The 11,534-nt window shown below is 42.2% G+C and overlaps 1 protein-coding gene across 1 annotated transcript; it reads right to left on the reverse strand.

Annotated features, from left to right (window-relative positions):
* Nucleotides 1-5,789: 5,789 nt before the first annotated feature.
* EIF3F (eukaryotic translation initiation factor 3 subunit F) lies at nt 5,790-10,476 on the reverse strand. The gene is made up of 8 exons (XM_057377035.1): nt 10,174-10,476; nt 9,986-10,056; nt 9,766-9,845; nt 8,564-8,701; nt 7,414-7,505; nt 7,070-7,206; nt 6,819-6,932; nt 5,790-6,052 (listed from the first exon to the last, which is right to left on the reverse strand). Exons 1-8 carry the CDS (start codon nt 10,451-10,453, stop codon nt 5,975-5,977), a joined length of 990 nt encoding a protein of 329 aa, XP_057233018.1. The 5' UTR covers nt 10,454-10,476; the 3' UTR covers nt 5,790-5,974.
* Between the last annotated feature and the right edge of the window lie 1,058 nt (nt 10,477-11,534).

The raw sequence follows: 11,534 nt of genomic DNA on the forward strand, positions 1-11,534 counted from the left end.
TGTGCAGGTKCGTCCCGTCACGCTGAAGGAAAGCTGTGAGATGTCCAGCTGTCCCTCGGGACGGACAAGAGGTAAGTTCGCAGGCTCAAGTGCCACAATCGCAGAGCCATTCTCCAGTGGAGCTATTAGRGGGAGCGTTCACACAGGAAGCGCCAGGCGATGCCATCCCACGGGAGTCCTTTGCCACCCGCTAGAAAAGGGAGAGAAAATGCCATACTGCCGTTTCCCTATAGCACCACGACAACGGAGTTCAGCGCTAATCCGTGTAGTTCTAAATCGAGTCTGTAATCCAGTAACACGTGAGTCTTTAGAACAAGATCATTGTTCAGTAGCTGTTAGGAAGTCCCTCAAGTCACCCAGGCCACCAGAACTGCATATAACAGGCAAATTATATMAAAGACATACGTGCCTGGAGCTGGAGGAGTTGCTCCTTTTGATGTTGTTACTGGAGATCAGGATCTCGGTTACAATAGGACATAAAGGTAAAGATTGTCGTGACTACTACATATATTCTTCTAGAAAGAAGTCTTAATTATAGTTATTTGTATGTAATTATGCAGAGTGCGCTAAGTGTTTTTTTTTCTGTTTGTTGTAATGTTTATTCATATTTTACTTTGAATAGACATTGCACACGCATAGTCCTTTCTTTTCCTGATGGTTAATTGTTCATAAGACATTCTGACAACCAAGATACAATTTATGAAGGATTCACTTACGATATTGTGTACCAGTTACTTGAGGTCATTCAGAATATCCCCTGTTTTTAATGACAAACGTGTTAGCAGTTCAGAGATGATTTCAATGCAAACAGTATTGGTTTTCTTCCTTGTAACCTGGTGCAGCACTTCAGCTCTASATAGAAATAACAGCCACTGTTCTATTTTTTTTTTTGTAAAAAAGCATGAAGTGCAGACAGCAGAAAATAGGTGGGTAATAATTTACCATGCTTGCTTACTTTAAATGAAGAGCACCTAAAGCCACGTAAAGAATGTCATGCATTGCCTATCCAGGAAAATTGGGCTTGTTYTCTCTTGTTTGCCCAGAACACATTGGGAGTGGCTTTAAGAATTTAACCCTCACATCATTCTTCAGCTGGCACTCCAAGYGTATGTCTACTTTATTTCACCTGCTAAGCACATTTCTTTCAGGACAGGTATATATTTAAACCCTTGTTTCCATGGGAACCAAGTACCTTTATAAAATACGCAATTCTTTATCTTTTTCATTTAGTGAACTGTTTTAATTTGAGCTATTCAGGAAAAGAGCAATTTATTTTAAAAACAAGTAAAAGGAAGAAGAGAATATTTCAAACAAAATTACATGTATCTGAGGAGGCTGCTAAATGCATTGAATGTTTGTGTATCAATGAGAATGTTTGGAATGACTTTTTGAAGCATCAAATGGAGCCATTGTGGTCATCTAATTTCACTCTCTATATTTAAAGAAATCCYTTGGCTTCTTCCTGTAGCTAGAGCCCATACATTTAGGAAAGCTTCTAAAACCCCGTGCAGAGTCAAGGCAGCTGCGCTGCTAGAAAATTCAAGTTTAGTGGAGAGACAAACTCTTGTTCTTCTCTTTTGTAATATTTTGCATCTGCTCCTAAGACATGATACTGGACAGAATTCTGGTCTGCAGTGACTTGGCTCAACTACGTAGTTGTGCTGTGTGCTGTCAAAAGAGCTTAAACCAAACCTTTTATCCAGAGGAATTTATTGGTAGTGGCATAGGTGGCTAAAGCATTGTTGCTTCTCTGTAATAATGTATCCCGGTCGGAACATTATTTCCCACTTAAGTGATATAAAGCATTACTTTTGATGTTCTACTCCAGCCAATATAGTTAAAAGTAAAAAGTAAAATAAAGTTAAAAAGTAAAAAGTAAAATATAGTTAAAAGTAAAAACAAAAGCTTTCCTAAAAAAGCTAAGTTTGTTGTGAAAAAGATCTGGCCAGCTTTGAACCATAGGTCAAAGTATAACAAACTCACAGGATACTGCAGTGGTCCGAGTCTACATTATGAACTAAAAATACTTCTCCTGTTAGACCGCCTTGTGACTGCAGTCATTAAAATACACAGTCCTAGTAAGTTGTTGAGTTAACCTTCCCCGTGTGCAGGGAGCAAAGCAAGTTCAGCTCACTTGAGGAAGAGCCCTGTGTTTGGTGAGCTGCTCAAGGGAGTTGCTGCACAGTGAGTCATGGCAGTGTTCCACCCGCTGAGCTCTGAACATCAGGGTTTCACTCAACCCTTACAACTGATTTGCCAACCTGTCTCTAGTTCCGTTGTGTGGAAATTGAAGCTTTGCCCTTCCTCAAAGCACAGAACAGCAGCTTGTTCTGCTTAACTGMTCTAGAAGAGTAGTGTGTCTCATTTTTCACCATCAAACCCATGCGTTTCAGGTAAAGGTGCCATATGTCCACAGGTTCACAAAATTACACACCCATATACTACCTCCTCCTTGCAGCAGACTTAAATATTCTGCCAAGAAACTGAAGTGACTCAACTAAAATTAAATTTAGTGATCTTAATCCCAGTACTTTGAAATTAATCACAAAATGAAATTGTGATTCTGGCAGCAAGGATTTAAGTTTCAAATTGCAGTAAGAGAGTAAGGTTTGTTATAGCTTTTTTTCTGCTGAGACTCATCAGTTAAAAAATAGTGGACTATTACCACTTCCTCCTGAATTTTTATGAAACCATTTCATAAATATAAATGATAAATAACGTAGTTCATCCTGCATGATTTTGATAAGAAACAGAGCATACTTTCATGTGCTTGCATGTTTTACATGTACTTTCCAGAGTTGTGAACAAGCAGTCTTACTGTGCTGTGAAGATGTCAGAGTGAGGAATGATGTCTGCATGCTAATTAAACTGCAGGTTGTCCAAAGTCACCATTCTCATTGCAAAACCAATAGTTTCATTGCCTCTSTACAGCCCAGAGGTGCCTTGCTAAAACCTTGTTCCTTTGTTGAAGCTGCCTGAATTATGTGTCTGAGAAATGCCCAAGGCAACAAGATGGGTGGATTTTATACATTCCTCCAAGTTATACCAAAGGAGAACAATTTCCAATCTTCTCACCAGATTTTTTATKGAACTTCAAGTGTTTGGACAGATTCCTGTAGAGTGGAACAATTTGAACTTTGTTCTGAATGTTAAGTATATTGAGGAAAAGGTTCTTGAACACTTCATGCTGAGGTAAAAACCCAAGATGAGCTCAACTAAGCCAGGAAAAAAAAATATTAATACGTTAGACATTTTAACATTCTTAATAATTTACATAATTTGAGCCATGAAATACTTGAGTGCTCAGAGCTGGTAAAAGAATTGTTTAAACAAGGTATTTTAAAGCCTAATATTTACCAGGAAAACATGCACACTGCCACAAATAAACATGTAATACAGTAGTGTCCTGGAATTCACACTTATTCAGAGAAGTCATCTAGGAAAAGAAAATGCTGAACATGTCACAGAGGATAGAAGTTTTTTATTGTATTAGTGAGGTTGCTAATATGATTAAATATAATACACAGAATACCAGAGAACTGTCTATCTGGACTATGTAAGACCAACTTTCAATTATCTGGAGCAACACATTCTAAAGAAACTAAAAAACGAAAAAGGAAGTCCACTAATAAATTCATGYGGTTTACAAATCAATACAGAGTTAAAGCTTGAAATCCTTGGTGATATTTCTTGACTCCCAAGCTTCTCACCAGATTTTTTATAGAACTTCAAGTTTTTGGAGAGATTCSTGTAGAGTGGAACAATTCTAATAGAATACCTTTGTAATTCCTGTCAACATTTCACAACTCTAGAGAATGAATGCCTTCTGTGTAATAGCCCAGCTCAGGTTTTACAATTAAACAAAATGTATGTTTACAACATGTGTGTTTACAGTGTTGTCCTTCATAACAGTGGCCACTGAAATTTGAAATCAGGCATTCAAAACTCCAGTCAAAGTAAGGATCACCATGTGTCCATTCACAAGGACAGAATGGATGGGATCAGACAGTTTTTAAAAGGTAATCCTTCCTACTCCATTTCCAAGCATTTGGCACTGTCCTGTTTTGCATAGGCCTTAACTCATAGACTTTGCTTTCTTCASACACTTCTGCTTTGCAGTGAATCTTTCTACTTAGGAAGGCATAACCTCAGTCCTTTATCACATATCTTCATTAGTTTTCAGGTACTTATTCCACAATGATCACAAATTGTTTTTCTTGGAACTTTCCGTTTTGTGCACACCAGCTTATAAAACAGCATAGATTTTTAACACTGTAAGTTGAATAGCTTGCATTTAATGTTTTCTCACTTTTCCTTATGGGATGGTAAAGAGTTTCCTGCAGAGATCAGGTAAAGAATACTGTGCTTCCCTCCCTGCAACTTCTTTGCAGTAATTGAGAGACTTATCCAGTTTTGCTGCTTCCTCTTTTCCTCCATCCATGTCAACTTATTTCAAAAGAACGTYTTGACCTGAAAATTCTGAAGCATTAAATGGCTAAAGTTAAAAATACTAAATTTAAAGAAGAGAAAGCAAAACATTTATATTCGGACTAATAAAAAACATGAGTCCTAATACTTATTTAATGCTCCCAAGTAACATTTTCAATGAGAATCTTTGCTGCACCTTCATTTTTCATGTACATTGACCTTGCAATTAGAACTTAGAATTTGGCATCGAGTCACTGGGGTAGCTCTATAGATTGGAACCAATACAGGATCTATAGACTTGTAACCTGAGTCTTATTCTTTGATTCATCTCGCAAAGCAGTGGAAAAATTATTTTGGGGAACGCTCTTCTTTGCATACTCCAATTTGAAATTCATTCACCAAACCAGATACAGCCATTAGTAAGATGTGAACAATTTTGATGTAGAAGTGGGATGCTGTAACTCTTAAAGCAGAGCACCCCCTCAAGACAGCTGAACTGTAGACAGCCTTCTAAAGGTAATGCTATTGGCAGAGACTGCAGAGTTGCAGCTGGTATTTGTACTGGCTTGCTTTCAGCTAAAACTCAGTTAACTTGCAACATGTCTTGGGGAGAAAATGGGGTTTTTCTTCACATTTTAGCAGCAGTACAGGCTTATAAAATGGAAAATTCCTATTTAACAACACCCAACTTTTAACCTCAAGTTTCACAAATTGTCATTTTGCTGTCCTTTCCTTCTTTGGCAAAGATGGAAGCTCCAGTAACTACACTTGTTAGCCACAAATACTTTTCACACACTTTTACCTTGAACTCAGTTGCTGGCTTTAATTCTCTGAACTCCCCCTGTATAAGGGGCTAATGCTATTGACCCTGACTTCCTTCCAAAACAAACAGAAAATAATTAGATGCATAGAAATTATACCATAAACTGAATTTACTGTCTTACAGTCTATCATCAGTACCCTGCTGAAGGAATATACACAGCACCTCTAATAAACCAGAGACCATTCTCCAGTCCTTTACAGTAAAATGTTATTATATGCAACACAAAACCCCACACTTTCAGTGTGCTTTAACAGTTGGAAAGAAAAACTACAAAGAAGTCTGCAGAACTGGAATTCCTTGCATCCACTCTTTTTCCTGATGCCATGTTACCCYCCACCCTCTTTCAAAAGTGGATTCATTACACAGTAAATGAGAAAGTTGKTTTTTTTTTCTGGACAGAAGCCATTGTTGCCACTGCAATGGAACTTTTATTCCAAATACATTCTTACAATAAAGCTGTATTTTGTCATACAAGTAGATAAACCCAGGAGACAAAAGATTCTCATATTCCATTTTAAAATGTCAGGCTCAACACAGCTGAASTGCAGCTGTTCCCATTTATTTTCTAAAACATTTTAGGGTTTTTTGAGAGCAATGGAAATAACGATGTAAACCAAGTCATGTAGGTAATTAAATTACAGTCCGAGGAAATTTCTAACATGACAGAAAAGTGTATCTGCTCATTCTTCAGGGTTCTTTAAGTGTACGGTAGCAAAAGTTCCTTTATAAGCTCAGAAGCTTTTCGTTGAGAGCAATCTGTGACTGGGTGAGATTTGCCAAGTAGGTTACCATCAGTAAGTCCTGAAAGGGAGAGGGGAAAAAAAAGTGATCAGAAATATTAAGGAATCATAGCGTATTATAGAGCTGAATTTTTAACATCTGTAAAGCATATTGCAATTAGCTACAAGAAATATTATTAGTCCTGAAAGTCCTACCCTGAGAAATGCTTCCCTTGCAGGAAGCTTTTGGTCTTCCTGGAATATGAAAACACTGCTTGTGAAATTTTAACTCTGAGTTCACTGATGTTAACCAGGCAAGTCAAAGGGTATAGGTAAAATTAAAAATTAGTTCTGGTCTTACAGATTGTGGATGARCAACACATTCAGAAACTTAGGTTTTCTAACAATCTGTTACAAAAATGAGAAAACATGCTAAAACCATGCTAAACCTCATGTCCTAAGTGTTACGCAAAAGACTGAACTTAGCTCAGGCAAAGGAATCGGGCAAGTTACCAGTTACTACTGAAATAAAAATTATTTAGGTTTGGTAATTGATCTTGTTCAATCAATATGAAAGAAGAATCTTTTTTTCAGATCACTTGCAAAATTCCTAAGTACTTAAAAACTAATTACTTTATCTGCAGTTGCTTGCAAGATTATGGTTTCTTTAAAGCTTAAAAACCTTTAAGCTTTTTAAGCTTTAGTGCTTAAAGCACCAAATTACTGACAATAAAAGGCTGTATTTGTTATTAATTAATAACAAATGAAATGTCTTTTTTATGAAAAGACAAATCACAAATTCTCAAATTTGCTTGCAAGGCACAGAAAGAATTTACTTATGAACTTACATTGATATTGCTGTTCAACATGGTCTCAAAGTCCTCTGGTGAAATCTTTGGCACCTGGTTAATAAGATCCATCAGGAAGCGCCCAACAGTGTTGTCAGCAGCCACTTTGCCAGACTAAGCATAAGAAACACACACTTCAGCATAAGTGAGACTCAAAGTTAATGGCCCAGAAAGAGAAACAATAAACAAAAAACCAAGATGCTCAAGTTTACATCAAACTTATTTTCTGGCTGACAAAAAGCTGGCCTTACCAGCACATCCTCAGCGTACTGCAGCACCATGGTCAGGGTGTCCTGGATCCTGGCTGAGGCTGAGCCCACTTGCTGCAAGTCACTGGACAAGCCAATCACTCGATTCGGGCTAAARCAGGTCTTCATGATCAGATCCACTGAAAGCAAAAGGAGGATCAGTGAAAAAACTGACTGCCACAGAAACCAGTTTAAATCCTTAACTTGTTGAAGTTTTTTTAGGACAACTTCAGCAAGACAGTCGATTACCAGTAAAATTCCCAGAATGCCAATTTTACCAGGGTAAAAAAAGCATTTGAACAGTGTCACAACAATGGTTATAACCAAAACAGGAAGAAAGCATTCACCTCCTATCCGCTCTGTATCATAATAAACATATTTCACTGTTAGGGGTGTAAACATCACGCCCATAGTTTTACCAGGGACTCCCATTGGGGCACTAGAAAAAAAAAAAGAGAACAACAAAAAGTTTTCAGCATGGACATATATAAGGGAGGAAGAAATAGATTTCCATCTCAATAATCTCTGTTAGCACTAAAGCGTGAACATGAGTAGGTTACTCATTCTCACCAAAATCAGCAATTTCAAGACCAARGATAACTGAGGACAGGAAATCAGTCCTGGCATGCTATTAATAGCTCTTTTTCATCCAAGAATATTCCTAGCTGGTTTGACATTCGTCAGCATGAATGCATGAAGAGCTAAGTACTACCATCTTAGCTAAAGTTCTCTTCTATCTTGAAATACCTCCTGCTTTGAGGAACGACTGAAGGAACAACCAATATAACAAAATTCAAGTACAAAGCACTCATAACACCTTCATTATACTTATTATTCAAATTATTAGAAAACCATTTACACTTTAAGTAAGATGTCATGGAACAGCTCCCATTTTAAAGATGCACAGTCAAGCAGTACTTTCTCTACAAAGAAAGGGATATTTTTCCTTAGAGAGAAGRGCTCTTCAGCCAATACTGGAAAGAACTCAGTGAGGTGTAAGTTTAATTTATCAATATTTAATCTCTATTGTTAATTGACAAGAATGAAGGGCTTAAGGAAAAGACAGACTCATCAAGAATATGCTATTTGAATTGTTTTTACCACACTAATCCTCCAACTTATATAAATGCACTGCTGAGCAATAAAGCCCTATGGCTACAGGCTAGCATTCAGTCAGTGTGATAGAAGTTAGTAACATTACTGCTAGCTGTGTGAGTCCTGTGAAATGTCCCAAAGATGTTCTGAAAATTGKTAATTAAGTCACAATTTCCCACCTCAATGAGGTTCCAGTTAATGAAGTCTTTCAGCCTATATATMCTGGTCAAGACATTCTAATAAGAAGTAAGTCATGATCCCTGCCTCACCGCTATGTTTAACTACTGCACAATATTGTCCAAAAAAGGACACTGCACCCCACCACGTTTCTTGTTGCCCTAATGGGGCATCTCTCAGTAGTTCTGATCACCCCCTTCCCATAAATACCACCTCCCAGAGTACCTGACATAGGCTTTAATGCTCATGCGTGAGTTCTGGAGACTTGTGTCCACAGTCAGGTGGATTGGATTGTGTGCTTCCCGGCTGTAATACTCATGGATCAGGACCGAGTGTTCCGTGATGTCATGACCTGTTGCATACCTTCAAAAGAACACAAATTGAAGAGCCATTCTTCCAACATTCAAGTGCCCGGTGTTTTGTGTTGTTGGTATTGAACAGGTTTGTGTCCTAAAACACTGATTTTCAAACACTGAGCTGTAGCAGCATTACTWAATACAAGTGTTTTAACTTGACCACCTGTCCCTAAAATTGTAGGAATCACAGGCTGCGCACACCTATGCCCAATACATGCACATGGCTAATGTTGAAGTACCAGCTGTAAAAGGTCAATACAACTGACATCAGAYACCCAATATTCAGCTATCTGTCGCTGTGTTCTAGACCAGCTTCTTCCATTTATGTAAGTCCAAGCATACCAAATTCGGACCAGCTYTGTCTTCCACAAATCACTCATCTCTCTGCAGGAGGTCTAACTCGTTCATCTAGCTCCTTGAGCTGCCCTGCAATTAGCATCTCATATCCACAGGAGAACACCTGCATTGGAACTGCGCTTTGCTGTGCCATTGAAGGCTGTTTAAGGACGTTTGCTCCAGAGGAAGAAAACAAAGGATCAGAGGAGGCATGTAGGATCAGAGAGGCATGAAAAATACACTGTGCCACTCAGACACAAACTCTGTTCCCGTAACACTGTACTGATCTTGYGTGGCATTCCACACACAGGTTCTTCCAGCAGAGAACTAACTACTCGAGCTAGTATCAGCGATTCCTCCTGACGCCTTTGGTACTTGAAACMACTCTTGTTTTTTCCCTTATTTCTAACTGGTTAACTTCCATGATACAGGTTGTATTWCAGGGGGTAAGTTCCTCTAACAAAGCTGTGCACACATTCTCTAACGCATCACTCCTTTGTGATACCTCTGTGATACCTTATGCTAAACATAAACAAAACCAAATCCTGTAAGTCTCCAATACCGTCTGTTCCTTTTATGAACTACAAGGGCTTTACCGCTGGCTGTGTAACAAGAGTTGCATGATCCGCAGGCATTGGCACTTCTGCTTCTCCATCTCCAACAAAGCAAATTACATATTTTAAGTCGTTTAAGGAATCAACACAATTACTTGCATATTCTTGTAGAAAAACTTACCAGCCCAAGATGATCTCGCTAGGAGACACCTTCTTGTGCAACTCATACATGTTTTTGGCAAATTCCATATCCACAGCCACCTGAGAAACGGGACAGTGCCGAGACAGCTGGTTACAGGGTGCTTAGCCCGAGGGCAACACGGGCACAGGTCGCCAGCAGGGGAGCGCGGGGGTCGCGCTCCGCCTCGAGAATCCCCGCTCCGCCCGGGCCGCCTCCGTACCTCATCCTCGGACTCGTTGTGCGGGACGGAGAAGCAGTTGGTGACCTCCACCGAGTGCTTGTCCACGGTCCCTGCGGGAGGGAGAGCGGGAGGAAGGGAGAGCAGCGGGTTAGGGGGGCGCCGCGGGGGAGGGCCGGCGGGCGCTCGCCCGGAGGCTGCGGCGGACCGGGCAGGACGGTGGCTCTTACCCAGCAGCGTCCCGATGACCCGCGCCGCGCCCTCGTTGCGTCGCTCGAAGCTATCCACGATGGAGGCGAGCACGACGGGGTGCAGCCGCACCACGCGGCCGCCGGGGAAGGGGCCCGAGAGCGCTGCTGACAGCGGCGTGGCCGGCGGCGGAGCCGGCGCAGCGGGCGGAGTCGGCGCGGCCGCAGGGGGAACGCTCCCCGCCGGGGTGGCGGGAGCCGCCGTCGGGCTCTGCGGCGGGGCGGCCGCTGGAGGGGCCGCAGCGGGAGCGGTGGCCGCCATTTTGCAAGAGAGAGAGGCAGGGTCCCCCGTACCGACAGTGATTGGCTGAACCGAACGTCTGTCATGCAGTGCTGCCTCCCTATTGGTGAAACAGGCGTGCTAACGCCACTTGTTAGCCAGTCCGAGGYGCGCGATGCGGGGAGACGCTCTGATTGGAGGAACCGCGCACCGTCAGTGACTGAACCCTACTCTTGTTCCCACCCTCCCGGRGCCGAAAAGCTTCTCAATTGGGCTCTCGCATTCCCCGCCTCCCTGCTGTCCGCTCTTCTGTTGGCCAGCACCGCCCTCCCCGCCCGTCTGTCAGGCACAGAGGCCATTTATTGGCTGCGGAGATTCCGCTCACCCCTGCCTGGGGAGAGCCCCTGCGAGGCTCTGCTTGGGCGGACGCTCACCTGGCGGGGCGGGGCTGAGCGCCCTCGTGTGGGCGGGCTGGGCACGGCAGTGTCYCGAGGCTGAGGGCGCGGCTCGTGCGGACGCGGGCAGTCGGTGCTGCCTCACGTCCGGGCGTCGGTGGAGCGGCAAACACAACAGGGCGGGCGCGGCTCCCGGGGAAGGTGCTCCAGCAGTGCTGTATGTGGGGCTATACAGCCCTTAGGGTTCTGGCCCTGTGAAACCGGCAAGTGCTGTTAGTCCTGTTCGCCAAGTCTTTATTGCCTCAATGGAAGAGTAAGTGGTTGTCAAAGTATTACATAGAGAGCAAATGCAGGTCACCTCTATCTCCAAGGTTTAGTGACTACCGAGTAAATTCGCTTACTGGGTGACATTTGCCTGTTATTTGTGTTCACTCTCGAGCAACGAAGCTGTGCGGGTGGGGCAGGTATCTCTGAGGCAGTGAAAGCTCATCGCAGTCTGTCGCCTCCTCGTGAGGGGGGGCGGAGGGGCCGACACTGATGTCTATGGTGGCAGTGACGGGACCCCRGGGAATGAGCAGAATATGTGTCATGGGAGATTTAGGTTGGACATTCGAAAAACGTTCTTCACCCAGAGGATGGTCAGGCACTGAAACAGATTCCCCAGGGAAGTCAGCACCCAGCCAGACAGTACAAAAGGTGTTTGGACGATGCGCACAGGCACATGGTGT

This window comes from Malurus melanocephalus, unplaced genomic scaffold, assembly GCF_030028575.1.
Source record: "Malurus melanocephalus ecotype Western Australia unplaced genomic scaffold, MMel_1.1 scaffold_299, whole genome shotgun sequence".
In the NCBI taxonomy this organism is placed as follows: domain Eukaryota; kingdom Metazoa; phylum Chordata; class Aves; order Passeriformes; family Maluridae; genus Malurus; species Malurus melanocephalus.